The sequence below is a fragment of the Megascapheus bottae genome, chromosome 16 (assembly GCF_031878675.1).
Source record: "Megascapheus bottae isolate mThoBot1 chromosome 16, mThoBot2.hap1, whole genome shotgun sequence".
Taxonomy (NCBI): domain Eukaryota; kingdom Metazoa; phylum Chordata; class Mammalia; order Rodentia; family Geomyidae; genus Megascapheus; species Megascapheus bottae.
The window spans coordinates 5,089,337-5,117,037 of record NC_143524.1 but is presented as its reverse complement, the minus strand read 5'-3'; the positions used below and the strand labels follow the sequence as shown (position 1 = coordinate 5,117,037).

At 53.1% G+C, this 27,701-nt stretch overlaps 1 protein-coding gene and 2 long non-coding RNA genes across 7 annotated transcripts in view; 1 reads left to right on the top strand and 2 right to left on the bottom strand.

Moving 5' to 3' along the window:
* The first annotated feature begins 240 nt into the window (after positions 1–240).
* Ovol1 (ovo like transcriptional repressor 1) lies at positions 241–8,546 on the top strand. The gene is made up of 4 exons (XM_090347344.1): positions 241–355; positions 5,785–6,002; positions 7,804–7,993; positions 8,251–8,546. Exons 1-4 carry the CDS (start codon positions 256–258, stop codon positions 8,544–8,546), a joined length of 804 nt encoding a protein of 267 aa, XP_090203470.1. The 5' UTR covers positions 241–255.
* LOC150052369 (uncharacterized) lies at positions 6,222–8,395 on the bottom strand. Of its 2 annotated transcripts, XR_016538019.1 has the most exons (4): positions 8,319–8,395; positions 6,941–7,062; positions 6,766–6,859; positions 6,240–6,509 (listed from the first exon to the last, which is right to left on the bottom strand). It is a non-coding gene; the product is annotated as an uncharacterized LOC150052369 (long non-coding RNA). The 2 variants fall into 2 exon arrangements; XR_016538018.1 differs by lacking the exon at positions 8,319–8,395 and having other exon boundaries at positions 6,222–6,509; positions 6,941–7,678.
* Positions 8,547–8,908: 362 nt separating the features above from the next.
* LOC150052367 (uncharacterized) overlaps positions 8,909–27,701 on the bottom strand; it is a 33,510-nt gene continuing 14,717 nt past the window's right edge. Inside the window, exons 3-6 of one of the 4 annotated variants that reach the window (XR_016538015.1) lie at positions 18,694–18,762; positions 11,597–11,740; positions 9,344–9,496; positions 8,909–9,046 (exon numbers count right to left, since the gene is read on the bottom strand). This is a non-coding gene — a long non-coding RNA (uncharacterized LOC150052367). The other 3 variants (XR_016538017.1, XR_016538014.1, XR_016538016.1) reach the window with 3 other exon arrangements.

Sequence of the window (27,701 nt, the reverse complement as noted above, 5' to 3'; positions counted from 1 at the left end):
CGCCAGCCCAGCCCAGAGACGCCCGGTGCACCGGCTGCGGAGCCAGGACCGAGGCCGTCGGCCGAGGCGGCGCGCGCCGTCCGGGCACCGTCCGTCCGTGGAGCGCGGGAGCCACCGCGGCGCCTCCGTCCCCGGACCGTCCCCCCCGCGCCGCCCCGCGCCTCCCGCGCCCCCAGCCCGGCCCGGGACGGTGGGGACGCTGCCGGCTTGCGTTAGGGAAGCGCCCGGCGCGGGACTCACAGGAGGGTTACGAAAATGCCCCGCGCGTTCCTGGTGAAGAAGCCGTGCGTCTCCACGTGCAAGCGGAACTGGAGCGAGCTCCCCGACGAGGAGCGCGGCGAGATCTACGTGCCAGGTGCGGCGGGCGGCGGGCGGCGGGCGGCGGGCGGCCCCGTTAGCCCGCGCCGGGCCCCGGGCGGGCGACCGAGGCAGCGGGGTGTGGCTCGGTTCCGGAGACCCTCGGCCCCTGCGTCGTAAATCCAGAGAGCGGAGACATGGACCGGGGCAGGAGAGGGGCAGGCAGGGAAGACGGGAGCCCGAGTCCCGGGCGGCGGCGGCGGCGGCGGTCGTCCCCACGCCCAGCCCCGGGGTTGATCGCGGCTCCGCCCGGCGGGGCGCGCGGGGCGCGGGGCGGGGGTCGGCGCCCAGCTGCCGCTGCACCCCGCCCGCCTGGAGGCCGGCGTGGCGTCGGGGCTCACCTCGCTCAGCCTCGCCGAGGATGCGGGGGGAGAAGCGGGCCCGGGCGCACCCCACGGCGGGGTCGGGCCCAGGAACTGGTGCGCCCAGTCTATTCTGGGAAGACGCCTCGGCAGCGTCCGCGTCCACCGGGGATGAGTAACCCGGGTTGTGTCCCCCACCCCAGCAGCATCTTCCGGTGTCCTCCGGGCACGTCGCGCGGCTCTCCTCTTCCGACCTGATCCGAGGGCGCCTCGCCGTGGGGGTGGGCGGGGGCGCGCTGCCCAGTGCGGGGAGGGGGTAAGAGCTGGTAATTAACCAACCGACTTTGACCCTTGATCCGCAGCCTCTCTGGCACCGCCCAAGCCTTTAAGAAAGTCGGGAAGTGAGGGGGGTGGGTGAGGGGCCCTGTGAGGTCTCTGGCCTCAGTTTCCCTCTTGAAAACGCTCCTGGAGATGTGCGGGTCCTGGCGAGCTCTTTGTGGCCTGACCTTCCAAGATCCCTTGGCTTGTGTCACTGCCTGACCTTTTTCCCAAGAGGACATGGCCGTACTTCTGCAGTGAGGCCCCCACTAGAGAAAGGGCGGTCAAAAGGGAAGTAGCTGGTGCCTCACCCCCCGGGCTCTGGGCTCAGGACTCTATTTCTGCCTGCCGAAGGCCCTGAGTAGCTGACCAGTGCCCCCCCACCCCCAAGGGCCACTATGGTCAGCAGCCCCTTCCCTGCTGCTGCCTCCTCCCCACCTGTGTTTGACTTGCTGCTTAGCTGCTCCTTGGGATCTGATAAACTGAACTTGGACTGTGTGAAAGGTGAGCTGAGCCTTGAGCCAGGCGCAGTGTGCTGTTATTTTTAGTTTTATTTCACATCCCAATCGGTAACTGATCATGTGTTGACTTTTAGGAAGGACAAAGAAATTCCGTTTGTTCAAGTCATTGGCTTCTTTGAATCCTAGTGATTTGTGGTGCCCCGGGGGACCTGTCCTGTCAGGTGCAGAGGTGGCCTTATGTGGTCCCTGTCCCCAGCTGCTTTTACCCCTGATGAGGGGACACACGCTAGGGCTCCCTTGGGTGGGGGCGACTGACCTGTGGGACAGCTGGCAAGAATTTCCCCTTGCGAATCCTGTAGCCGACAGAACTTCATTTCCCTCACCTAAAACCCCTGTAGCCCACTGGAGAGTTTTCCCACAGTTTGTGGAAATAAAGGAAATGTCCTCTGTCTATGCTTGAGTGCCTCATATGGCTGGAGAGCAGGGGGTGTGTGTTGTGGTGGCTTGTCCCCTGGCTGAGCCATTCCATCACCAGCCAAGCATGACCCCAGAAGCCAGCCCAGCACGTTTCCGTCACCCCTCCTCACAGAATCCTGGCACACTGCGACTGGGTGAGCGCTGACCCCATTCCCGCTTTCACACTGGGAGGGCCGGGGAACGCGGTGGGAGCGTGAACGTGTTGTCCTTCCCACCAGGCCCTCTGAGACCCTCAAGGCATCGGTGGGACTACTTGAAGGGAAATGGTTGTACTGCTCGGAAAGTGTTGGCCGGGCCTGGCCTGCAGCTGTGACTTAGTATCACACCAGCCTTCCTTCCTATATAAAACTATAGAGGGTCCCCTCGCAGAGGAGACTCAGCCCTGCTGCCCTTCGAAAGCTGAGGGGACAGCCCAGGATGGAGGACAGGCCGGGGGAGAGTCCCACCGCTCAGGATGGCCGGCCCCACCGTGCCTCTCCTCTCCAGTGTGGACTTCTTTCCTTGGCTGTGTCAGTATGGAGTAAGCTGGAGGAGCCTGAGGGGGGTGGGAGGGTTTGCTGGCTTACTGAGGATGAGGCAGGCACTTGTACCTATGAGTAAATCCATGTCTTGGCTGGGAAAAGCTCCAGAAACAGCAAGGATCTGGTTCTGAGGCTGAGTCTCTTGCCAAATGAAATCTTAAAGCCAGGAGGGCACCTGGACACAGCTGGTGCCCAGCCTGGAGGCTGGAACTCCACCCACGAGCATCCTAGAGACATCTTCTAGCTTCCAGACCCCTCCTCCTGAGCCCCCCCCCCTCTGTCACTGCTCTGGCCCCAGAGGCTGAGCAGCAGAACCCAGGATTTCCTTCTGTGATGCTGTCCAGCCTGGCTCTGCTTCTAGATTGAGTGGGAACTTGGCCGACTTTTCAGGCTGGATGGGAGTACCCCAGGAAGTCAGGTGTGCCCCCCTCATGAGGAGGGGGATGTGCAGGAGATACGGGCCCTCCAGTGTGTATTCCAGTGATTCCTGGGAGCACGGGATAGGGAAGGAGGACTCAGCAGTCCTCACTCAAGGGAACAGGGCTGGGAGAGGGATGCCAGCCAGTGCATGGGGACAGAAGAGATGCCAGCAGTGGACAGGTTGGGACTCTTACCTGTCCCATGGGGCATGATCACCTAAGCCGCTAAACTGCCTGAACCTGGATGTCCTGAGGCAGAAGTGGCCAGACTGTCTGTCCCAGAAAGAAAGCAGCTTCAGAGAGTGAAGTCTGGCCAGTGCCCATGCTGGTTCTTTGTGCATTGTTTGTCCTTAGCACCCCTCAGGGCTCTGGGGCCCCCTGCATCCTGGGGGCCCGGCACACTGGTAGGAGGGTCAAGTTCTAACGTGGGCTTGAGTGCTGAATGAGAAGCATCAGGAAATGGAAGGGCAGATGTGGCCCTAAAGCAGGATCTGGCACCATCCAGGAGAGCAGGAGGCTGCCTGAGTCCACTAACTGGGGTTGTGGCTTTCAGGCTGTAGCTAGCTCTGGACTCTGAGTCACACCGGGGGCCCAGCACGTTCCAGTCAGGGTGCAAGGCTGTCGATAGCCAGAGTGGACCCCACCCCAGAGCCCAAGAGGTTCACTAGAGACCCAGGAGGCTCCCTTGTCTGCAAAGCTCCGGCCTCCTACCCAGCCCCGTCTAAGCTGGGAGCAGGCACTGGACACTAGCTAAGCCCTTAGTTTTCCATCCAAATTGGGGTGGGAGGCAGGGCCCCTGAGATCATCCAGGTAAAGACAGGAGAGCCAGCTGGAGGAGCCCCACCAGATCTCGAGGAGGAGGGAGGAAAAGGCTGGCTGGTTTAGCCTTGTCACACTCGGTAGCTGTGGCACAGGATGAGCGGTCACCGTGGCACCGCCTTACCGGAAACGTCTAATTAGGAGACAGGGCAGCACCAGCGGGGCCCAACCAGTTCTGCCTCCTGCCTCCTGCCTCCTGCCAATCGGGACCAGCGATGACACACTGATACGTGCGTGCGGCCTGACAGGGACATGTGGGGGTGGCAGGGAGACAGGTCTGACGGGGTACCTGAGATGAAGGAACCCTCCCCACCCGAGCAACTCCTGAGCCCCCGCGCTGGGGTAGAGGCAACAGCGAGGGTACACCCTGTCCTAACACCAGCTTTTCCAGGGTTTTGTGGGACAGGCCAGGAGGAGGCTCCTCTCAGATGAACAGGCTGGGGTCCTGAGACCCCGGCCCTCAAGCTTCCTCCATGGAGCTGTGAAGCCAAGGGTGACAGTTCCTCCTGAGTTCAGACCTAAGGACTCCCCTGCTGTCACTGCCCTCTGCTACCCTCAGCCACACTCTGCTTTCGGAAGCCTCACTCACACTGTCCCATTAAGTGATAGAAGAAGGTAGAGGCCACCATTTGCTTCCACCACGGCTGAGAAAGGGGAATTTTCCTTCATTTGTGACTTCCAGCCAAGATCTCCATTGGCTAGCGAGCAGGCACCAGAGCCAACCCTCTGAGACCTGTGCCCCAGAGCAGGTCTGGGTGTGCACACAGCTTACCAGGGTGCCCAGGCCTCAGAAAGCATAGCTAAAAGCTCAGCCCTCCGAGAGAGGTGGGGTGCCAGCTCAGGGGCCAGGCTGGGTCCAGGCGTGGTGAATCAACTCCAGGAATGAGGTGGCTCATTAAAGTCCCTGGTCAGACGGACGCCAGTGCCAGCAGAACGGGTTCTGGGCAGCACGCAGGCGCATTCTTCTCTTGTCAGACCTTTGTTGTTTTGAGGGGGCGAAAGCTGGGCTGCTCCCGAAACTGCAGCCGTGTTCCCCTCTCACCCCTCCTCCATTATCACATCCCCTCTGGCCCTGTTCAGCCAAGGACAGGTGGTGAGGGGAGCTGCCTCTCTCTCTCCAGCTTAGTGTGGAGGGAACAGAGGGCCTGACCTGGGGGGCTCTGACATGGTAACCCCCCACTCCCTCTCATTCATCCTTGCTGCCCACATCCCTCTTTATCCGTCTGGAGCTTGGGAAATGTCCCTAGCTTCTTGGGTGCAAGTGCAGAGCTCAGGTCGTACTGACGATCTGAAACGGTGGTTAGCAACTTCAGACCGTTGGCCCGTTGGCTTTGAGATCTGTTGCCTGGGCGCCGCTGTTTTCATGTCAGGACTGGGGCTCAGGGTCTGCAGCCAAGCTTCCCTGGCCCGCTTAGTATGAGGTGTCTGCTGCCGAGGGGAGCGGCCTTGCCAAAGGGCTGCCAGGTATCGGTGTGCACTGCCTCGGGGAGCCCAGCCCCACTGCACAGTGAGCGGTCCCCGTGGGCAGCCTCCACCTGCTGCGCCCTGACCTCCTCCCTCTCCACCCACCTGGCCTGTTTGCCTACCAAGCAGGGCCCAGCCCAGGCTGACAGCCTGGAGCCCTGGTGGGCCAGGGGCACAGGGGACTGAGGCCCCAAAGGCTCCTAGCTACATCTGCCTGAAGGGGGTCCCCTGGGGGCCTGGAGCACCAGGAAGCCTCTGGGGCCAGGGCGAGCCTCAAGGCGCTGTCCCTGGCCAGAGCTCCCATGGTGCCCTTTGTCCCAGCAGAAGTGAGGATGGCCTGGAATCCAGAGGGACTGGCCGAGGTGGGGCGTTCGGACACTGGGGCAGAACTGGCAGGGCATCTTGGTCCTCCCAGTTCCGCTAAGACACAAGTTACTCAGCCAGCAGTGGCATTTGGCTGGCGTCACCTGTAATTACCTTAATGGGGCAGGAGGGAGGGGCAGGTGTGGTGAGGCTCCCCCCCACCTCTCTGCCCACATGCCTGCAAGGGGAGGAACAGAAGCTCCAGGTTCCAGCCACCTTCCGACACCCCACGGAATCCTCTTTACTCCCCACACCCCTCACCTAGCTGCTCTTCTCTCCTCAGTCAGCCTGGGCTTCTGCCCCCCACAACCCTACCGGGAGCCAGAGCCTTCCGTGGCTGAACCTCCTTCCTGCCCCCTGGCTTTGGACATGAGCCTTCGTGACACCAGCTATACCCTGGCCCCTGGGCCCTGTGTGGTGGCTCAGCTGCCCTCTGAAGACGTGGGCCGCCTGCCAGACCCCCAGGGCAGAGGCCAGAGCTTCCTGCGCACCAAGATGAAGGTAATGGCTCTCCCGCCATCTTGGGTCCAGAGGTACATACAGAAGTGCATGCCCGGCCCATACAATGTGTGACAAGCGTGGGATAGGCCAGGAACACCGGGGCCCTGGGCTGAGGCAGAGAAGAGCTCGGCTGGCATGGGAAGGGTTCAGGGAGGAGCGGGTCTGCAGTGAGACATCTGACCGTTGGTGTCACCCCCCGCCCCGTGGGGTGTCCAGCTTTATTTCTGCCACAAGAGGCAAGGAGAGCCATAGAAAGAAACACCTCTTTACACACTGAGCTGGGAGTGTAAGGTCTGGAGTGAGTGTGGCCGTGAACACGTTGCCCAGGTCTGCCATCTCCTGCCCTGTCAGAGTGCCAGGCCGTGCACGAGGTCAGGGCCACCAGAAGCACTGCACTGGGCAGTGTAGATGCCCAGCCTCCATGGAGAGCACTGGCAGCAGGCTGGCCCTGCCTTGGGTTGGCATTCCTGACTGCTCCAGGACCCGAGGGCATCTGCCAGCAGTGACCTGCGGAAGAGTGCTCCTCTAGCTCTCCTGTGTGCTGAAAGACTGGGGGCAGCTGCCTGTGGAGGACTGTCCCCTCCCCTCCCACCTACAGGGGCTAAGCGTGGGCTGTGAGCAGAGGGGACGTGCTCCATACTCAGCCGCAGCCAGCCAGGGCCCTCCCGACCCCCCCCCACCCCCTCAGCTCTCCCTGCCCCTCCAATCCCTGAGGGTAGGGGGAAGAACCAGGGCCGGCAGGGCCACAGTGGAGCCAGAGTACCTGGAGTCTGACCCACAGGGTCTCTGCTGCACCCAGAAGCCAGCCAGATGCAGGACAGGCCAATGACAGGGCCCCCCACAGAGCAAGGCCACCTCTGGGTGAGAAGAGAGGGAAGTCAGTTTTTCCTGTGCTGGCCACACCTAGCCTGCTGCTACAGCTACTTGGAGCAGAACACTTGTCTGGCGGCTCCTGGGCCTTGCTTCAAGCAACCCAGGTAAAGGAGGCGGTTGCTCACACTGAGCAGAAGGTTCAGGCCCACAATACAAGTGTTTCCACTGTGTATCCATCTGAAATTTCCTATAGTTAAAAAAAAAAATCCTAACCAAGAGAATGGCAAAAGGGTTCACGCCACGCCCTGTCAGGCAGTCCTGGACCGAGGCCAGCTCGGGGGGAGTGCCTGGCCTGGCAGGGCGCCACCAGGCCACAGTGAGGACTCCTCCCTGTCACAAAGGGCAGAGGAAGACTGTGTGCAACCCATGGGAACCACGGAGGGACACCAGCCGCAGCCCAGGGCGAACGCCCTCACACGTACCTGCTGGCAGTTCAGTAGCCACCTGGGGAGGCCATTTGAGCCACAGCTCCAGTGGTTAGGGGGCAGCCTGGGGGAGGGACTTGGAATACAAAAGAAGATGTCTCGCCACCCCCACACTCCCTCACGTAGCAGGCAGCACAGGCTCTGGCCTCTGGAGGGTGGACATACTCTTCCTCGAGTGCCAGGGGCCAGCATCCATGTGTCCTCCTCAACTGCCAGCCCACAGCACAGGGGTTTGGATGTCTGTCCCCGAGGCTGTCCTTGCTGGGCGATAGAGGCTCACGCCTGTAACACTACTCAGGAGGCTGAGATCTGAGGACTGAGATTCGAAATCATCCCAGCAGTGAAGTCCACGAGACTTATTTCCAGTGAACCAGCAAAAATCTAGGACTAAAGCTGTTCCTCCAGTGGAAGAGCACCAGCCTAGAGCTGAAAAAGCTAGGGGCCGGTGCCCAGGCCCTGAGTTCAAGTACCAGTGCCGACACAAAAACAACTCTTCACCACAGGTGACGCTGGGGGACAGTCCCAACGGAGACCTCTTCACCTGCCACATCTGCCAGAAGGCCTTCACCTACCAACGCATGCTGAACCGCCACATGAAGTGCCACAACGACGTCAAGAGGCACCTGTGCACGTACTGCGGGAAGGGCTTCAACGACACCTTCGACCTCAAGAGACATGTCCGAACCCACACTGGTAGGTGGAGGCCTCTGGCTGGGGGGGGGGCACCCCTGACCTACCAGGCTGGACAGGGTCAAGCGGGAGGCTGCCGGCAGCCCCCTTGGTGACAGGCGGACATCCTCCTGATCCTCCCCAGCTCCTGGAAGCCGTGGGACTCGAGGGCCCCTGGGGAAATGGGTGCTGGCTGGCCTCACGTGTCCCTCCACCCAGAGTCAGGGGTCCTGACCTCTCCGGGTCTGGCCACGGCTGACGTCAGCCCCTGTTCCCTGCAGGCGTGCGGCCTTACAAGTGCAGCCTGTGCGACAAGGCCTTCACGCAGCGCTGCTCGCTCGAGTCTCACCTCAAGAAGATCCACGGCGTGCAGCAGCAGTATGCATACAAGGAGCGCCGGGCCAAGCTGTACGTGTGTGAGGAGTGTGGCTGCACGTCCGAGAGCCAGGAGGGTCACGTCCTGCACCTCAAGGAGCACCACCCCGACAGCCCGCTTCTGCACAAGACCTCCAAGAAGGTGGCCGTGGCGCTGCAGAACACCGTCACCTCCCTGCTGCAGGGCGGCCCCCACCTCTGAGCACCCACCGCCTCGCCCAGACACCAGCGGTCAGGACCACAGCCCCTGGGCCCGCGCTCACTCAAGCACCTTCCTCCATGATGACTCAGGGACAGAGCCCGCTCCAAGCATGGGGAGACACGGGACACCTGGGCAGGGGTGAGGCCATGCGGGCCCAGCACTGCTTTCTGTAGCAGGACTCCCTCCCCAGAGGAGAAAGACCAGAGGGGATGCTGCTGCTCTCACACGGCACCCACGTGCGCGTGGACAGTGGGTCAAGAGCTCCCTCGCAGACCGCAGTGGGGAGGCAGGCGGCAGCGCGCACAGACAGGTTCTCATGCTCAGGGCTCCAGGGGGCTCATGTTTGCACAGCTGCACGCGCGCTCCAGCAGCTGCAGGTGTCCTCGTTTTTCCTCACCATGTGTGGGTTCCCGTGCGTGTGCATTTGCACACGTGTGGCCTTCCTGCCCATCACCTCATCCGTAAGAAACCAACCACAAGGTACCAAGGAGGTTTATTTCCTTTTTGTAAAGATGACAAATGTACAGATATTAATATATTTTTGGTGCCCATGGCGATTATTTTTGAGAGGGTGGAGCTGGCTTTTCTCTACCCCCGTGTGGGTCTATTTATCCTGGACATTTCAAACCTCCTCTGTGCCTTGGCCCTGGGGCGGCTGTGCCAACCCACCCCCCGATCTTTCAAAGTCCAGGAGGGCGGAGCGCTCCTTCTGTCCTTCCTCCCCAGCCCCTCATCCTTCATGGAGGCCCCGGGTTTCCTGTCCTGGTGAGCCTGTGCACTCCTGATGGACAACTCACCGTGTCTCTGAGGCTGAGGGTGGGTCCCGCTGGGGCATTAGGGTCAGCCAGGTGGGATAGCAAGTCTTTAACGCTGAGTCTGCTGCCTGGAACACTCAGGCAAGCGCAGGACCAAGCTGGAGGGCAGGTCCTCTTCTGGGTGAGTCAGAAACCCTAGTATAACAGCAGGGGGAAAAATGGGTCGGGGGTTATAACATCAGAAAGGTCTACAAGGAGAAGAGATGGTTAACAAGATCTCTCTGTGGCCTTGCAAATGGCTGGGATTTTGAGCAGCTGTGGACCGGTTGGCTTCTCCGAGGGAGGGAGTTGTTCTCCCATGGTGTGGCCAGGAGCCCTGCTGATAACGGAAATGAGGTTGTAGGTCAAAGTGGGAGTGTGTCTTGTGGGTCAAAGGAGACAAACCTGGAGCTAGAGCCAGCCTTGCTGGAGAGTAAGTGAGCCAGACTCACCAGGTGGCCTTGGAGTATGACACCCAAGCCCCATGGGACCCAGCCAAGGTATCCCCTGCCCAAAGACCCAGTGTGTGGCACAGACCCCACTCTGGCCCCAGCCTCAGGCTGACTCCAGAGGAGGAAGAGTTCTTGTTCTGTATCTGAATTGTATAGACCTACTCTGAAGGCTTCTTTCATTTTATTGTAATTGTCTGGGGAGTTGCTGTATTCTCAGTCCTTGAGGTTATCCAGAAGCAATTTTTGTTTACATTTCTGTATTTCTGTGCTCACTGACAATCTGAAACAGCCATGAGGCTCTGTGTTGTGTCTGTCTTATTTTATAACTTTCCCTCCGATTAAAATCAGATAGCTAATGTGTTCTGTATTTCGGGGAAGGGGTGTGTTGTCTCTGGGCTGTTACTACCACCATTACACCACAGGGAAGTTCAGCAAAACAATCACCTGTAATACCACCTACTCAGGAAGCTGAGATCTGAGGATCACAGTTCAAAGCCATCCTGGGCAAGAGAGTCCATGAAGTTCTTATCTCCAATTAATACCAAAAAAACCAGAAGTGGAACTATGGCTCAAGTGGCGGAGTGCTAGCCTTGAGCAAAACAGCTAAAGGAGGGGCCGGGAGTTTGGCCTAGCGGTAGAGTGCTCGCCTAGCATGCACAAAGACCTGGGTTCGATTCCCTCGGTACCACATACATGGAAAAAGCCAGAAGTGGTGCTGAGGCTCAAGTGGTAGAGCACTAGACTTGAGAAAGTCCAAGGACAGTGCTCAGGCCCTGAGCTCAGTCCCCAGGACTGGCAAAACAAACAAACAAAAAAATCCAGCTAAATGATAACACCCAGGTCCTGAGTGTAAGCCCCAGTACTGGCACAAAAAAATAAAAATGCTACTTCGATCCAAAACTGGTCCCTTCATGGTTACCACTGGGCTTAAGATGAGAACCTGGCCCAGCAGGACGATGTGACCTGCTGGTCCTGGTCCTTTCTGTTGTTGGTTGTGGGGCTTGAACTCAAAGCCTAGGCACTGTCCCTGAGCTCTTTATGTTCAAGGCACAGTTCCACTTGCAGATTTTGAGTGATTCATTGGAGACAGGAGTCTCTCACAGGGACTTTTCTGGCTGGGCTTGAGATCCTCAGATCTCAGTCTCCTCAGTAGTAAGGATTACAGTCATGAGCCACCAGTGCTGGCTCTTTAAGGCAACAGCGGTGGAGGAACACACCGCCCCGCTTCATCTAACGCTCACCATGTGTCCCCAAGATGCTAATAACCTCTGCTCTTCACTCACCTGAGCCTCTCTTCCTAACACTACCCGACTGCACCAAAGGAAGGGAAGCCACATTCCCAATAATGGGGCACAACACCTGTCACTACCAGTCAGACATAGAGCAGTGCCACACCACAGCGTGCTGGTCTGTGCCAGGCACACACCAAAGGTGCCCTGCAGAGCAGCTCAGCAAGCTCCAGCTCCCTGAGGCTGGGGCTGTTTTGCTTTGTTCTTGGTCATAGTCCCTGAGCTTTTCTGCTCTGCCGCTTCGAGCCACACTTCCAGTTTTTTAGTAAAGGTTGGCTTTGATCTGTGATCTGCAGATCCCAGCCTCCTGAGGAGCTAGGATGAGAGTCATGAGCCACCAGTGTCTGGCTGCCACTGCTATTCTTTCCCCTACACCTGGCAGATGGGAGTTGAGAGCTGACCCCAGCTTCCCTGAGGGGGAGCAGCCAGCCAGTCTGGCTCAGATACTGCGCTTGCTGCGCTGAACAAACAGTGAGGACCTGCGGGGCCTCTGTGTGTTCACAAGGGTACATTACCTGGCCTTGCCCCTCACTGAGGCAGAACCACTCCGGGAGACTGAGCCCTCCATCACGCCCGGCCAGATGGATAAGGAGGAGGAGAGCTTCCAGGTCAGGGCCATGGGTGTACATGCTGGGGGGAGTGAGAGCTGGTGCGGGGCACTGCGAAGAGAAAGCAAGGCAGTGTTGTAACCCGGGGCTCACTATGAGAACCCTAATGTCTTGAGACAGCCAGAGAGGACTGCTTTCTCTGGAAATTCCTCCCGCCCTGCCATGCTCAACCTAACTTCCATCTAAGAGTACAGAACCTTATCAACTTTGGGAAGAGAAGAGACAACTGAATAGAGAGTGGGGGGGGGGGGCTAGGCAGTGGTGACAGGGTCTTGGGGCTCCTTTGAACGTCTATCCTCCTTCCAGCTTCTCAGATGAGCTCAGGGAAAGAGCTCCCACTCGCTCATCAGAGCCCTGTCCAGTAGCACTGGACTCGATAGTGACTAATCACACAGCACAGACACCTTCAGCTTCTTGGATGTCAGGTTCTAGAAGGTGGGTGAGTTCTGGGGGTGAGAAAGAGCAGGTAAGAGCAAGTAAGAGCTCCAGCTGACTGGCAATAGGCCCAGCCCCGGAAGAGAGAAGAGATTAGGGTAAGTCAATATGTAACTAAGGACAAATGGTGTGGCCAGACCGCAAGCACTAGGGAACCCCTAAAGGAGTTCTTTGCTTCTGAAAGAACAAAAGCCTCTTGGAGAAGGTGGGGCTCCAGCCTGGGATTCGGGACTGGACACAAGGTGTCACACACGAGGCCAGCTTGGAACATGACAGAGAATGCTCTTGGAGCCCAGCAGAGGGTTTGAGGATCTGGAGGATGATTGGAGCAGGCCAACAATAAGGCAGAACTCACCACCAATCCCCAGCTTGCCGGGTTCAGCCACAGGAATTCTGGGAGTCATTCCTGAGGGCTTAAAGGACTGATAACAAAACCAGCTTCGGAGAGGCCCAGTGTGGATGGGTCCTGGCCTAGGAGGGAGGCGGGAGGCTATTGTTCTTCCCCACACAAAGCAGGGAGCCACTCAGATGGATGCTCTAAGTTTAAATGCCTTCTCTAATTTATTTCACAGTGGGCATAGCTTATTTTTATAATTAGAACAAAATAGAGTTGTAAAACAACTGACTGGGTTTAGTTGAAGTTTAACACTTCAACAAGGAGATGTGCCTGCCTCCTCCCCCTCTCAAAAAGAGCAAATGCAGCCTTAGTGATACAAGTGTGGACTCCTCGCCATGGCTTTTTGTTTGTTTGTTTTTTGCCAGTCCTGGGCTTGAGCTCAGGGCCTGAGCACTGTTCTTGGACTTTCTCAAGGCTGGAGCTCTACCACTTGAGCCTCAGCACCACTTCCGGCTTTTTTCTATGTATGTGGTACCAAGGAATCAAACCTGGGTATTTGTGCCTGCTAGGCAAGCACTCTACCACTAGGCCAAACTCCCGGCCCTAGCCATGGCTTTTTCCTCACTTCCAGTAAGCCCCATAGGGTCAGTAAGTGACAGGAAAAAGCCAGGCTTGAATCAAGAGGCATGTTTGGAATCCTGCACCAGTGGCTCACAGCTGTAATGCTAGCTACTCTGGAGCCTAAGATCCGAGAATCCGAGTTGAAAGCTATCGTGAGCAGGGGAAAAAAAAAAAGAGCAGGAAGTGGAGTTAAGGCTCAAGGCTCATGTGGTACAGAACCAATCTTAAGTGAAAAAGCTACACAAGAACATGAAGCCCCTGTATTGCCACACAAAAAAACTTAAAATCGATTCCCTTTATGCTCTGCAGTCTCTACATCCCACTTTCAATAGACTCCTTTGAGAAATCTCCTGACAGTGGGGATGTGGCCAGGGATGAGGAACAGGACCAGAGGCTGGGAGCTGTGTCCAGAGGAGAGGAAGGCAGGCCCTGGCAGAGGCCTGAGGCTGAGTGAAAGTTCTCCAGCTGGTTTCTGCTGTAGACCCCAGGTGCAAGAGGTCAGTGACAGAAGTGCAGAGCCCAGGGCGGGAGCAGAAGATCCTTCCAGGCTCTGACACAGTGGTAGACCAGCCAATGCCAGGCTGCAGGAGTGCTGTCCAAGTGGGCCTAGGGCTGGTGGCAATCACTGTAGGGTCTTCACATGGGCTGTGCACTGGACATATAATCTAACTCCAAGGCTTTTCTGCTATGGAGTTGGACCCACGTGCCATGCTGGGAACAGGCTGTGAAGACAGCACTGCCACGCGTGAGGTCACTGGAAGGCTGTGTCTGACTCTGGCTTTGGGTGAGAAAGCTCTGGTTTGTGCTGGGAAGCAGCCCTCCATGCGCATCCTCTAGTCCACTCCCTCAGGCCACGGTAGCCACCTGGCTCAGTGTGTCCCACTCTCCTGTCCAAACCCAGCCTGCATCCTTCACCTTCTGTTGGCCCCTTCCCAGCTTTCCTGGAGTTTGTTGACACCAGATGTCCTGCCCCAGGCTGACGGGTGAGGCTGCTGCTGCCTCTGGCCCGTCACCTTTGCATTGTCTTTACCTCACATGCCCCCTTTCCCTGTGGCTCCCACCTTTGCATTGTCTTTACCTCACATGCCCCCTTTCCCTGTGGCTCCCTGTTGGCCCATGTCTGTGGATATCAGGCTGGAAGCTTAGGGGGCCAAGGCAGAATCTGCTCTAGACATTTGGGCAGGATAAGGCAAGTACATAAGGGCCTGGAGGCCAGCGACTGATTTCATATTCCTCACCTTCTCACCCTGTCTACAGCCCAAGCTAGACCCCACCATATTCTCAAGGTATCTATTCCAACACTGCAGTAAATGACTGAGACTATGTTTAGTACTGCAAATGTCATGTATATTCTGTGATTATTTTTTCTTCTAACATATATCTATGATAGACTCTAATTTCAAAGTAAGGACTGAGACATGTGCAGTTGGCTCATGCCTGTTGTCCTAGAGACTCAAGTGACGGCAACCTCAGGATGGCAGCTTGAAGTCAGCCGAGGCAGGAAAGTCTATGAGACTCTTATCTACAATTAACCACTTGAAAACCAGAAGTGCAACTGTGGCTCAAAGAGGTATAGGTCTAGCCTTGAGGAAAAACAAACAAAAACCTCAGGGATAGCACCCAGGCCTTTGAGTTCAAGCCCCACAACTGACAAAAAAAAAAAAAAAGACCAAGCCAGGCACTGGTTGGTCATGTCTACAATCACAGCTACTCAGGGGACTGAGATCCATAATTGAGAGCCAGTCTGAGAGAGACTCAGACCAATCTCAAAGACTCTCCAATTAACTACCAAAATTGCCTGAACAGGAGGCATGGCTAAAGCGGTAGAGCACCAGCCATGAGCAGAAAATGGCTGCACAAGAGCAAGAGTCCATGAGCTCAAGCCTGAGTATTGGCAAATACTCACACAAAAGAAACAGAATAAAACGAGTCAGGAATCTTGAAACGTGATGGCCGGGAGCCAGGTTATTGTGTACCTTGTCCAATCTCAAACGCAGATAGATGTGGGTTTCGATTTCACTCCCAGCTGGAGATCTGAGGAACAGGCTGCTGTCTCTCTCCCATTTCCATCCCACCCTGGCCACCCCCAAAAAGGAAACCCAAAGCCAAGGCTGGGCTCAAGTCTGTAACCGTAGCTACTCAGGCAGCTGATATCTGAGGACTCTGGTTCAAAGCCAGCCCAGGCAGGAAAGGTATAAGACTCTTATCTTCAATGAACTATCAAAAAAAAAAAAGCTGTAGAGCTGTGACTCAAGTGCTAGAGGACAAACGTGAAGCTAAGGGACAGCCCCCAGTATCGGTGGAATACACACAACTCAGACAGAGAGCGAGCGAGTGCAGGTTGCTGCCCCTTTCCCCTCGCTAGTTATTGTTGCAGAAGGACTCTCCATTCTACAGAGCAGAGGACCCCAGCACTGAGGTGTAAGGCTAAATCAAGAGATGCTTTTGGGCCACTGAGAAGCTGCATTTCACTTCTCACAAACCTGAGTTCTTGGATTAAGACTGTGCTTTAGGCAAATACCTAAACAACCCAATAACCACAGTTAATCATCGCTTCCACTCATTAAGCTCCTACTACGCGCCAGGCAGCGGCGTGCTGCGCTTCTCTCTGACATCACCTCTAATTCTCACAACAACCCTCCGAGGTAGCTATTATTGAGGCTATTTTTAGACAAAGAAACTGAGGCTTGGTCCATTGAACTTCCACAAGGTCATACAGCTAGCAAAGGATGCCAGGACTCAGACTGGAGTCTTGTTTCTCTGACCCTCCGTGATTGTGAAATGAGAGCCTTCCTATTCTATTCTGCATTTGTGTTCTGGGCACTGAGTGTCTACTTACTTCAAGTCAGATGTGTAGAGACTGTGGGGCAGGGGGGGGGGGTGCCCCAAAGCAAAGACCAAGTCTTCAGTTCCCAAGTCACAGCCATAGCTGTCACTTGAATGCTCCAGTCTGGAGCAGGGGCGGGGAAGAAAGCCAGGCAGAGAATCCAGAGTGGGTCAAGACATTCCACAGCCACCTGAGTGCTGACACCAACTCAGCACCGCCCTAGCATCCCCTGACCTCCTCCCCACAGTCCCAGTTGTTCAGCCATGTAAGAAACTCATCCAGTCCTCAGTTTGGCCAGTCCTCGCGCGGGCCTCCCTCTGCCTCCTCCAGGTAACAGGCCCGGGCGCTTCCCCTCCCCACACACAGCAGCGGGCGGACAAGCTGCGGAAGGAGACCAGGAGAACTGGAAGGACTTGCAGCCTCCTGCCAGCGGCACAAACAATCCGCCAGCGGTAATAACAGGGCAAAGAAGCGGCCCACCTGCGACTCCGGAGGAGGAGAAGGGCAGGCTGGCAGCCAGCTGCCCAGGCCAGCACAGCCTGGCCACTTAGGCCCCTTCACAGAAGCAAGAGTGGCCTACAGACAAGGGGGTCTCTGTTCTGTCTGATCTGGCAGTGACACGGCTCCCTGCTACCCCCATTGAAAGGGCTTCCCCCCAGTGAAGACCCCATAAATCTTTGTTCTCTTCTACTTTCTCCCAGAAAGTTCTAAGAGGGTTGGAGTTTGCTTGCTCACTTCTGGGGGACCAGCTTGTGTCAGGAGGAGGTGGTGAGGTTTAAGAAGCCAAGATAAAGCTGTGCCCAGTGCCTCATGCCTGCAATCCTCGTTGTTTAGGAGGCTGAGATCGGAGGATCAAATCCAGTACAGGTTTTAAAAAAAAGCCAATGAGATTTTCATCCCCAACTAACTACAAAAAAAGCTAGAAGTGCCAAAGGAGGACATCCCGGGGAGGAACACAGAGGTGCCACGCCTACGTGTATATGACCACAGAAAACACCTATGTACTCCAGAAATGGAAACGAGAGGTCTTTTTTTTTTTTTTTCTGCTGCTGCTGCTGCTGCTGCGTGCGTGCGTGCGTGCGTGCGTGCGTGCGTGTGTGTGTGTGTGTGTGTGTGTGTGTGGTTTGCTCATTTATCTGCTTTTGGGAGGGTAAGAGGGGAGGCACAGAAATAGAGGGACAAAGAGTGAACAAATCAAACGGTTGTACTCACTAGACAGCATGTTGAAAATGAACTCTACAATTTGTGACTTGTGGGTGGAGAGGTGAGAGAGAAACTGGGGGGTGTAGGGGTAACATTGTCTAAGAAGTAATGTACGCTTTACCTGACTTATATAAATGGAACTCCTCTGTACATCACCTTTATAATAACAATACATTTTTTTAAGTTGGAAGTAGAGCTGTGGCTTAATTTGTAAAGTGAAAAAACTAAGGAACGGCACCAAGGCCCTGAATTTGAGCCCCAGTACCAGAGCACACACATTCATGCTCACACGCACACACACACACACACACACACACACACACACACACACATGCATGCACGCACACACATACACACACACACAGAGCTTTTGGGTGATTTTGAAAAGATCTTTAACTCTGAAGTTGGGGATAGGGCAGTCTGATATTGTATAGAAAGCAGAAAGGATTTGAATCAGAGGATGTTGACTTTACATCTGAGGTCTACCAGTTGACTCTGAGGAAAAAATATTAAACTGAAATAATAGTAATGAAGGATTCTTGGGAGGATTAAATAAGACAGTGAGTTGCTTTGGAAGGTATAAACACCCCTAAATAGATGTTGAATGTAGTTAATGACATCCATTGTGTTTGTTTTGGGTGACAGTAGTAGGGCTCAAACTTAGGGCCTAGGTACTCTCCCTTACATTTTTCACTCAAGGCTGGCAGTCTACCACTTGAACTCTACCACATCTCCACTTTGGGTTTTTTGCTGGTTAATTGGAGACAAGAGTCTCATGGACTTTTCCTGTCCTAGTTGGCTTCAAACTGCAGTCCTCAGATCTCAGCCTGCTGAACAGGTAGGATTAAAGGTGCAAGCCATTGGCGACATTTTTTTGTTTGCTTGCATTTTTTTTTTTGGCCGGTCCTGGGGCTTGAACTCTGGGCCTAGACACTGTCCCTGAGCTCTTCAGCTCAAAGCTAGTATTCTACCACTTGAGCCACAGTGCCACTTCTGGTTTTCTAGTGGTTAACTGGAGGTAGAGTCTCACAGACTTTATTGCCTGGGTTGGCTTTGAACCAAAATCCTCTGATCTCAGCCTAAGTAACTAGGTGCAAGCCATGGGCCCCCGGCATCATCATCATTATTACTATTCTCCCTCTCCTTCTCCTCCTTCTCCTTCTCTTTCTTCTTCTTGCCAGTCCTGAACTCAAGGCTAAAACTCTACCACTTGAACCACAGTGCCACTTTTGGCTTTTTCTGTTTATGTAGTACTGAAGAATTGAACCCAGGGCTTCATACACACTCACAGACCCAGCACAAACTTTTATATCAAAGTTAAATAAAAAGTGAACATCACAGCTGCAAATGTGGCCTAGTGGTAGAGTGCTTGCCCACATGCATGCACAAAGACCCCAGTTCGATTCCTCGGAAGTGGTGCTGTGGCTCAAGTGGTAGAGCTCTAGCCTTGAGAAAGCCCAAAGACATTCTCAGTCCCTGAGCTTAAGCTCCAGGACTGGTACTAAAAAAGAAGAAAAAGTTTGTGCTGCTGAGAAGAGTGGACATGCTGGGGGTGAGAGTCCAGATAAACATTTGAATTACCTGGTCCATACTGATAGAATGTAAAGAAAAGTCTGAGCTCAAAGGATGGTGTTTGATGACTTCTGATATCTGTGGAATGTGAGAGAAAACAAAAATGACACAAAATGCAGTGACCTCCCTCACCTGTTCTTGTTTGTACTGATGTTTTTGCAGAATGCTTGAGGGCTGAGTTGGGTGGACCGAGGATGTCAGAGCTTGTCATCCTGGAGGCGGGGAGAGGCTGGGCGGTGATTCTGGTTAGATGGGTCCCCACCCCGCACGAGGCGGGGACGCGTGCTCATGAATCATGAGCCCCTCTTGTTCAAAGCTGCTCAGCTAGTTCTTATATCCCTCCCTGGGCCTTTCATATTGTATGACTCCAAACACCTTTGAAGACTACTGATTTCCTCAGTCTACCTGCATGACATGGATTCATCATGACAAGCTCCTTAAGTACTCATCAGGTTTACAGATTCATTCTTGTGTGTGTGCGCGTGCGTGCGAGCGTGTACCAGTCTTGGGACTTGAACTCAGGGCCTGGGCAGTCTCCCCTTAGCATTTTTGTGCAAGGTTACTCTACCACTTGAGCCCCAGCTCAGCATTTTGGTGATTAAATTGGAGTTAAGATTCTCATGAAACTTTCCTGGCCAGGCTGATTTTGAACAATGATGCTCAAATCTTAGCCGCCTGAGCAGATAGGATTATAAGAATGAGCCACTAGCATTCAGCATAATCCTCATTCAGTTTCCCTTTTTGTTGCTCCTTCTTGAATACCCCTTGTCTTTCCTTTTTTTTGGTCAGTCATGCGGCTTGGACTCTGGGCCTGGGCGCTCTTCAGCTCAAGTCTACTGCTCTACCACTTGAGCCACAGTGCCACTTCCAATTTTCTGATAGTTAATTGGAGATAAGAGTCTCACAGATTTTAGTGCCCAGGCTGGCTTTGAACTGCAATCCTCAGATCTCAGCATCCTGAGTAGCTAGGATTGCACACGTGAGTCACAGGTGCTGCTTCTCTTTCCTTTTGTCTTACCTCCTTTTGAGCTTTTTCAGAATTGTCTTAATTACTCTTCTTCTTCTTCTTCTTCTTCTTCTTCTTCTTCTTCTTCTTCTTCTTCTTCTTCTTCTTCAGTTTTTCTTTCCTTCTCATGTCTGCCTTCCCCTATTCTAGGTCCTGCACACGTCTTACTCTGCATTCTTCCTGTCCTTTAGGCACCTGCCACTAGAAGCCACCCCCATACCATGCCAGATGTCTTAAGCCCAAGGAAGACCATTTGATGACAAGATTCAAACAAGAGACAGCCACTGAACAGCAGAAGAGAGAATCACCATGGCCACCAGCCCATGAGCTTCCTTAGTCCTTGCTTCAAGATTAGCCTGCCTCTGAACAGTCTCATATCACCTGGTGTCTTCCAGTCTGCTTGCCAGCCCACCAGCTGCTTCCCTCCCGCTCCTTCTCCACAGGGCGTTCTGGGTTTATCTACCCTGGCTGGTGCTGACTTGCCCCAGACAGAAAGCTTGGTGGCAGCTGTGCTTTTGCCTGGTGAACTGAGGTCCTCAGCAGCCTGATTGGCGAGAGTGAGGCCAGGCAGCAAGAAATAGCCTTAACACGTCTGCCAGCTGGCCCGGGGCCTCAGTCCTTCTATTCTAGGCCCTTCAGTTTATCCCCGCTATTCAGCGGAGTGGCAGATGGGAGTTTCGCGTCTCCTTCTTTCCTTGGAACCCCACCCGCTGTGTTTTTCTTTCTTTCTTTTTTTTAAATCCAAATCTCATTTCGAAATCTCCTGCCCAAGGGGTTTCCCAGACCCTCCCAGTTTTGCATCAACCTGCTGATTACTGCACTCCCGGATGAGGAATAAAGACGTTAGGTGGGACTGGCTGGCACAGGGCCCTGAAGACACTCCTGTGTGCAACAGTCATCCAACCGGTGGCATCTGGACAAACAAACCTACTTCCTGTCTCGTCTTCCATGAAGGAAAACCAGGTAAGACTGAGGACTTGACTGAATGACAGCCAGACACACTGCCAGGGGCTGCAGGGCGGCTTGCACTGGGTCCTCAGAACCCACTGCTCCCACAGTATCCTAATGGAAGCCAGACCAGTTTCGTTGGAGCGCCAGTCCACATTTCAGCTCTCCATCTCTGGCTTACTGCATGGTCAGATCTTTCCCTGGTCGGCCTGGGTCCCAGCACAGTTTGCCTACAAAACAGTGAACATCACTTCCATTTTGATTGTTATGTTCATGTCTGTCACCCTAGCAACTCAGAAGGCTGAGATCTGAGGAGAGCAGTTTCAAAGACAGACTGGGCAGAAAAGTCTCCATGAGTTCTCTCCAGTTAGCCAGCAACAAGGTAGAAGTAGCTCAAGTGGTAGAGCTCCAGCCTTGGCCAAAAAATCTAAGAGAGCGTGCGTGGGTCCTGAATTCAAACCTCAGTACTTGGCACACACATGCACTTACACACACACACACACACACACACACACACACACACACATTATTCAAAGCCTCACATCTTCATCCAATTCCCACTAAGCTTACCCGTTTTGTGCAACTGACTAGAAGAGCAGATCCTGGGTGCAGAACCCTCCCAGAAGCTCCAGGCTCCCCACTAAGTGCTGTGGCCTGAAACTGAGTATCTGTCTGCTCTTGCAAACTTGGGGCAGGAGACACCAGCTCTGTTCTAGCTAGCCAATTCACTCTTGCTACACTTTGGCTCAGTCTGAAAATGACCACAGTGGCAGAACCCTCTCCCCTCCCTTGCATGCACATATGCAAAATGCATGTGCATACATATCTGGGGGCAAGAGCCTGGCTTTTCAGGAGAGGCAAGCATCCAGGCAGAAGGATAAGAGCCATTTGTGGCTCATAGTAGGTAGTTAGAAGGAAGAGCCCCCCCCCCAAATTTTTAGAAGTGAGGTAGGGGCCTCAACTCCATAGACCAGGGTCTTGGTAGAACCAGAGATTCTGAAATTGTTGCGTTTGCCAACGAAGAATACCCAAACTTTTAGGCTAGGGATATAGCTCAATGGTAGAATACTTGTCTACCAAGCATAAAGTCTTGGGTTCAATTCTTTTTTCTTTTTGCCTTTTGTCAGTCCTGGGGCTTGAACTCAGGGCAGTGGGCACTGTCCCTGAGCTTCTTTTGTGTAAGGCTAGCATCACTTGATTCACAGCACCACTTCCGGCTTTTTCTACGAGGTACTGAGGAATGGAACTCAGGGCTTCATGAATGCTGGGCACTCTACCACTAAGCCACATTCCAAGCCCCTTGGGTTCAATTCTTAGCTGCATAAAATTAACACACACAACCACTCTTCCTGAGACCATTCAAAGGACCTGGTGCTCATCCTCTCATTGATCTTACCAAAGAAGGAAGGAAAAGGCAAATGCTTTCTCGTTTTGTCAAATCCAAAGTGAACAAAGAGAGGGAGTTTTCAAGTGAACCAGCCACCATTGTTGTGTTTGTACCAGTAGTGGGGCTTGAATTCAGGATCTCACATTCTTACTTGGCTTTTTCACTCAACGTTGGTGCCTACCGTCTTGAGCCACAGGCCCTCTTCTTGGTTTTTGCTGGGTAAGGAGAACTAACAGTCTCAGGAACTTTTCTGCCCAGCCTGACTTCAAACCACGATCCTCAGATCTCAGCCTCCAGAGTAGCCAGGATGACAGAAGTGACGCCACTAGCACAAATGAGAATCTCAAAGGTCTCCCTTGTCCCCTGCTAGAGCAAACCGTACACATACCTGAGTCTGGGGGGTTTTCAGTGGGCTGGGGCTAGGCCCTGGTGGTCTCTGGTAGTCTGAGAGTACAGGCTGACGTGGCAGGGTGGGCTACATTGGACTCTGCACTGAAAACAGAGCCAAACCACAAACTTTGCAAATAACAGAGATGTTCACTGAGTAATTAGAATTAAAAGAAAAAAATCTGTCAGCTAAGTACTTTGAAAAGATTTAGGTGTGGCCAAACCTGCAGACAGTCAAAAATACTAGTAGTTTAATGAGCTTATAAATTTGGAGTGACTCTTCACAGCTTACAGCCAGGTCTGGGGTTCAACTATTTCACCATCAAAGGGACTGCTACACGATACGCATCCCTGAACACTTCCTCCTGAGCGGTACCCAGCTTCTCACAGCTCCCTCTTCCACTTTGTTAAGTGACCCAAGCAATGCCACCCCACAGTGTTTTGCGGAGGAGAAAACTCCTGGTCTTGGGAGATGCCTTCTGATGGCTTAGCCTTGCCCTCTCTCCTTCTGCCCACCTCTCTGAAAGAGCTTTTACCTAGTGCTAGAATCCTGGTTTGTGTATTTGTGCCATACTAGGGCTTGAACTCAAAGCCTAGGCACTGTCCCTTAGCTATTGTTGTTGTTTCTGGTGCTGGTCCTGGGGCTTGAAGTCAGGGCCTGAGTTCTGCTCTTGAGCTTTTTTGCTCAAGGCTACTCTACAATGTGAGTTACACCTACATTTCCAGCTTTTTCATGGCGAATTGGAGATAAGGGGCTTCCTGCCAGGGCTGTCTTCAAAAAGCAGTCCTCAGATCTCAGCCTTCTGCGTATGGAGGATTACTGCTGTGAGCCACCTGCATGTGGCTGTCCCTTAGCATTTTTTCCTCAAGGCTGGTGCTCTACCCCTTGAGCCACAATTCCACTTCCATTTTTTGGTGTCAAAAGTCTCACAGACTTTTCCTGCCCAGGCTGGCTTTGAACCACAATCCTCAGATTGTAGTCTCCTGGGTAGTTTATAGAACTAAGGATGCCCAGCAATGCAAGTATCCTTTTGAGACTCGGATCTTTTTCCTAAGGGATGGGGACGTATCACAAGGTTCTCTACTGTTCACATTCCCGGTGTTCTAATCTCAGCAATCGTCGTTTGTTCTAGCACATTTCCAGTCTACACTGTTTCTAAGCATTAATTCCATGGAACTGGAAATTTGCATAATGTGCCATAACTTGGCCAGCCAGGGTGGCATGGCTCTTGCTGACTGAGTGAGTCTAGAGCAGGAAAACACCCCCAAGCTGCCATGTGTCAGCAGGCCTGTCACAGCCTTGGGGTGCCCTCCAGGAACCAGCGGGGCGGCCATCCAACCGTGGCTTCTTGAGGCCAAGGCTGGCTCTCGAGGTGCTTGTTTGTTTACTCCCTCGTTTTGTTTGTATGTATGTGTGTGTTCAGTCTGTTTGTTTTTTCAGAACTCATAGCTGAGATGCTACTTCAGGATTTTTCTCTTTCTGATCCAATTCAAGCCTCATGACTTAAGACAGAACAAGCCTACAGTTAAAGACTGTCACTGCTTTTTCCAGAGCCCTAAGACAAGACTGTTAATATTCTGACCTTGTCCCATACTACAGAACCATGTATTAAACACAGCGACAACCTTGTAATTAGGTCAAGTACACGTACTGTGACATCAGCTCTTGGTTCCATTCTTTTCTCTTGGGGATTATTTAGAATGAATTTCTCTCAAGAACCCCATGCAGAAATGTCCTCCTTGCACCTCAAGTGGACTCCTCAGTCCACGGCCACACCCCAGACGTCCCACAACTTCTGCCATCCACACCAATCACTCATGCTTCCCATGTCTGCTTATTTAGGCTATTAGTCTCATTGGTTTTACTGTATCTTCACGAACAGAATTTGAGAAGTACTAATCCCGTGTATGCTGCATTTGGGAAAAAAACCATAATATATTAAGAATTCAGGGCTGGGAATGTGGCTTGGCGCCTGCCTGGCATGCATGAAACCCTGGGTTTGATTCCTCAGTACCACATACATAGAAAAGGCCAGAAGTAGCGCTGTGACTCAAGTGGCAGAAACCTAGCCTTGAGCAAAAGAAGCTCAGGAACAGTGCCCAGGCCCTGAATTCAAACCCCACAACTGGGGGGGGGGGGGAGGCTTTCACCCCTTCTTCCTTCCTCCGCCAAGGAGCCAGTTGTGACAGAGATGGGCCCTTCCCAGGGTGGCATAGCACTGCGATCTATGCAGCCAACTGCCATTTCCCACAGCTCCTAGCAACACCACTAAGAGAGTCAAGGAATCCTACTGGTGACATGAAGGACTTAGGAGAGACAGTTATCCTGAGATGTGGCAGTCCCAGTCCACATGGGGAGAGGAGCCCAGCAGCCAGAGAAGTGGCTCAAGCTCAGGTCTGAAACTAGAAACTGAAAGAATGCACAAGAGGCCGGGAGTTTGGCCTATTGGTAGAGTGCTTGCCTAGCATGCACGAAGACCTGGGTTCGATTCCTTGGTACCACATACATAGAAAAAAGCCACAAGTGGGGCTGGGAGGTTGGCCTAGTGGTTAAAGTGCTTGCCTAGCATGCATGAAGACCCGGGTTCGATTCCTCGGTACCACATACATAGAGAAAAAGCTGGAAGTGGTGCTGAGGCTCAAGTGGTAGAGCTCTAGCCTTGAGAAAGTCCAGGGACAGTGCTCAGGCCCTGGGCTCAAGCCCCACCACTGGCCAAAAAAAAAAAAAAAAAGCCACAAGTGATGCTGAGGCTCAAGTGGTAGAGCTCTAGGCTTGAGAAAGTCCAAGGACAGTGCTCAGGCCCTGAGCTCAAGCCCAGGACTGGAAGAAAAAAAAAAAAATGGGGGGGGTGGAGGGGAGGGTAATGAGGACCAAGACATGTGAAAGGGTATCAATATATGTGAATTAATGCACCTTCTATCTGGCAAATATCATGTAACCCTTTTATTAATTACAATAAAAAAAAGGATGCACCAGACCACACGCTCAGCAATGCTCAAACTTCCATGTTAGTGTAGCTTCCTTCCTTCCAGCTAATCCTTGTCTCACTTCTTGAGATTTCCATTTTCTCCTCCTTCTTCAGTCCTCCACAGAAGGAGGCAACAGAAGTGAGGCATTTACTTTGTGCCTGCCTAAGTCATGACTGGATGGGGGTTTTAACTTACACATACTGCTAGATGTGTTCATGGAACATGAACCACATACATAGAAAAAAGCCACTGTCCCTGAGCTCAAGCCCAGGACTGACAAAACAAACAAACAAATAAACAAACAAATAAATAAATGTATGCATGTTCACACAAAGCTGGGCTTGGTGGCTTAGGGCTGTAATCTTAGCTACTCTGGAGGCTGAGATCTGAGGATCACAATTCAAAGCCTTGGCATGAAAGTCCCTGAGACTCTTTTTTTTTTTTTGCCAGTCCTGGGCTTGAGCTCAGGGCCTGAGCACTGTCCTTGGGCTTTCTCAAGGCTAGAGCTCTACCACTTGAGCCTCAGCACCACTTCCAGCTTTTTTCTATGTATGTGGTACCGAGGAATCGAACCTGGGTCTTCATGCATGCTAGGCAAGCACTTTAACCACTAGGCCAAACTCCCGGCCCCAAGTCCGTGAGACTCTTATCTCCAGTTAACCACCAGAAAACCAGATGTAGTGCTATGGCTCAAGGGGTAGAGCACTAGTCTTGAGCTGAAGAGCTCAGGGACAGTGCCCAGGGCCCGAGTTCAAGTCCCATGACAAAAAAAAAAAAGTGGAGCTATAGTTTAAGTGGTGGAGCAACAGTTTTGAAGAAAAAAGCCAAGTAAGCATGCAAGGATTTCAGAGTTCAAGCCCATTCAGACAGACAGACAGACAGACAGACAGACAGACACACACACACACACACACACACACACAGTTTATATAAGGTCAGATTTTTCTAAATGGAAGACTCAGCGCTGCCTCTCTCCCTCCATCCTATCTCTCCTTCTCTTTTTATTTTTATTTTTTTGCCAGTCCTGGACTTGAATCAGGGCCTGGGCACTGTCCCTGGAGCTTCTTTTACTCAAGGCTAGCACTCTACCACTTGAGCCACAGCACCACCTCTGGCTTTTTCTGTGTATGTGCTACCAAGGAATTGAACCCAGGGCTTCATGCAAGTTAGGCAAGCACTCTACCACTAAGCCACATTCCCAGCTCTCCCTCCATTTTTTTCTTTCTTGGTGCTGGGTTGAAGCTGGGGAGTAAGGAATTGTAGACACATGCTTTTCCACTGGCCTACTCTCCCTGTCCTAAAGGTTCATCTCTTACTGGTTCATCAGGCCGTCGGAATTGAAGACTGAATTATGAAGAATGATGGAAAGGTGCACTGAGCAAGAGACACTGTACATAAATAGACATAATGAATTGGAATTTGTACATCAATTAAAAAAAATTTAAGCCGGGCGCCGGTGGCTCATGCCTGTAATCCTAGCTACTCAGGAGGTTGAGATTTGAGGATCAAGGTTCAAAGCCAGCCCAGGACAAAAAGTCTATGAGACTCTTACCTCCAATTAACTGTCAGAAAATGGGAAGTGGTGCTGTGGCTCAAATGGTAGAGTGCTAGCCTTGAGCTCAAGAGCTCAAGAGACAATGCCCAAGCCCAAGGTTCAAGCCCCACAACCAACCAAAAAGAAAAGAAAAAAAAGAAGATGGAGGGGCTGGGAGTGTACCCTAGTGGTAGAGCGCTTGCCTAGCATGTATGAAGCCCTGGGTTCAAGTCCTCTGTACCACACACACCAAAAGAAAAAAAAAAGGCAGAAGTGGTGCTGTGGCTCAAGTGGTAGTGTGCTAGCCTTGAGAAAGTCCAAAGACAGTGCCCAGGCCCTGAGTTCAAGCCCAGGACTGGCAAAAAAAAAAAAAAAAGATAAGATTTGCCATTGCCATTAACTATAATCTCTAATAACTCCTGTTGTTTTTTTTCTGCTCTCCTTCCTACTCAAATTCTCTAGAAGAATTTTGTATTTAAATAAGTCCAAGCAGAAATCTAAGATTAAATGAAGACCATTTCTATTCCAGCTCCTTAGGAGGCATAGATAGGAAGATCACAGTAGAAAACTGGCCCCAGGCAAAAACCACTGGAAAAATAACTAAGAGCAAAAACAAACAACCACCACAGAAAGTATTCTGACCAGCACAGGTGGTTTTGCCTGTCTGGCCTAGGTCATTCTTGCAGAGATAAGGACTGTGAGTGTTGACAGGACTCTCAGGTGATCACATTTTCAGAACTAAGACCTGGTGGCAGTCCGATGTGTGATCTGACAAAAGTCCAGTG

Coding starts and splice junctions, on each gene's coding strand:
- Ovol1 (XM_090347344.1), top strand. CDS start 256: ATGCCCCGCGCGTTCCTGGTGAAGAAGCCGTGCGTCTCCACGTGCAAG. Junction 6,003..7,803: donor TCCTGCGCACCAAGATGAAG/GTAATGGCTCTC, acceptor TCTTCACCACAG/GTGACGCTGGGGGACAGTCC. Junction 7,994..8,250: donor ACATGTCCGAACCCACACTG/GTAGGTGGAGGC, acceptor TGTTCCCTGCAG/GCGTGCGGCCTTACAAGTGC.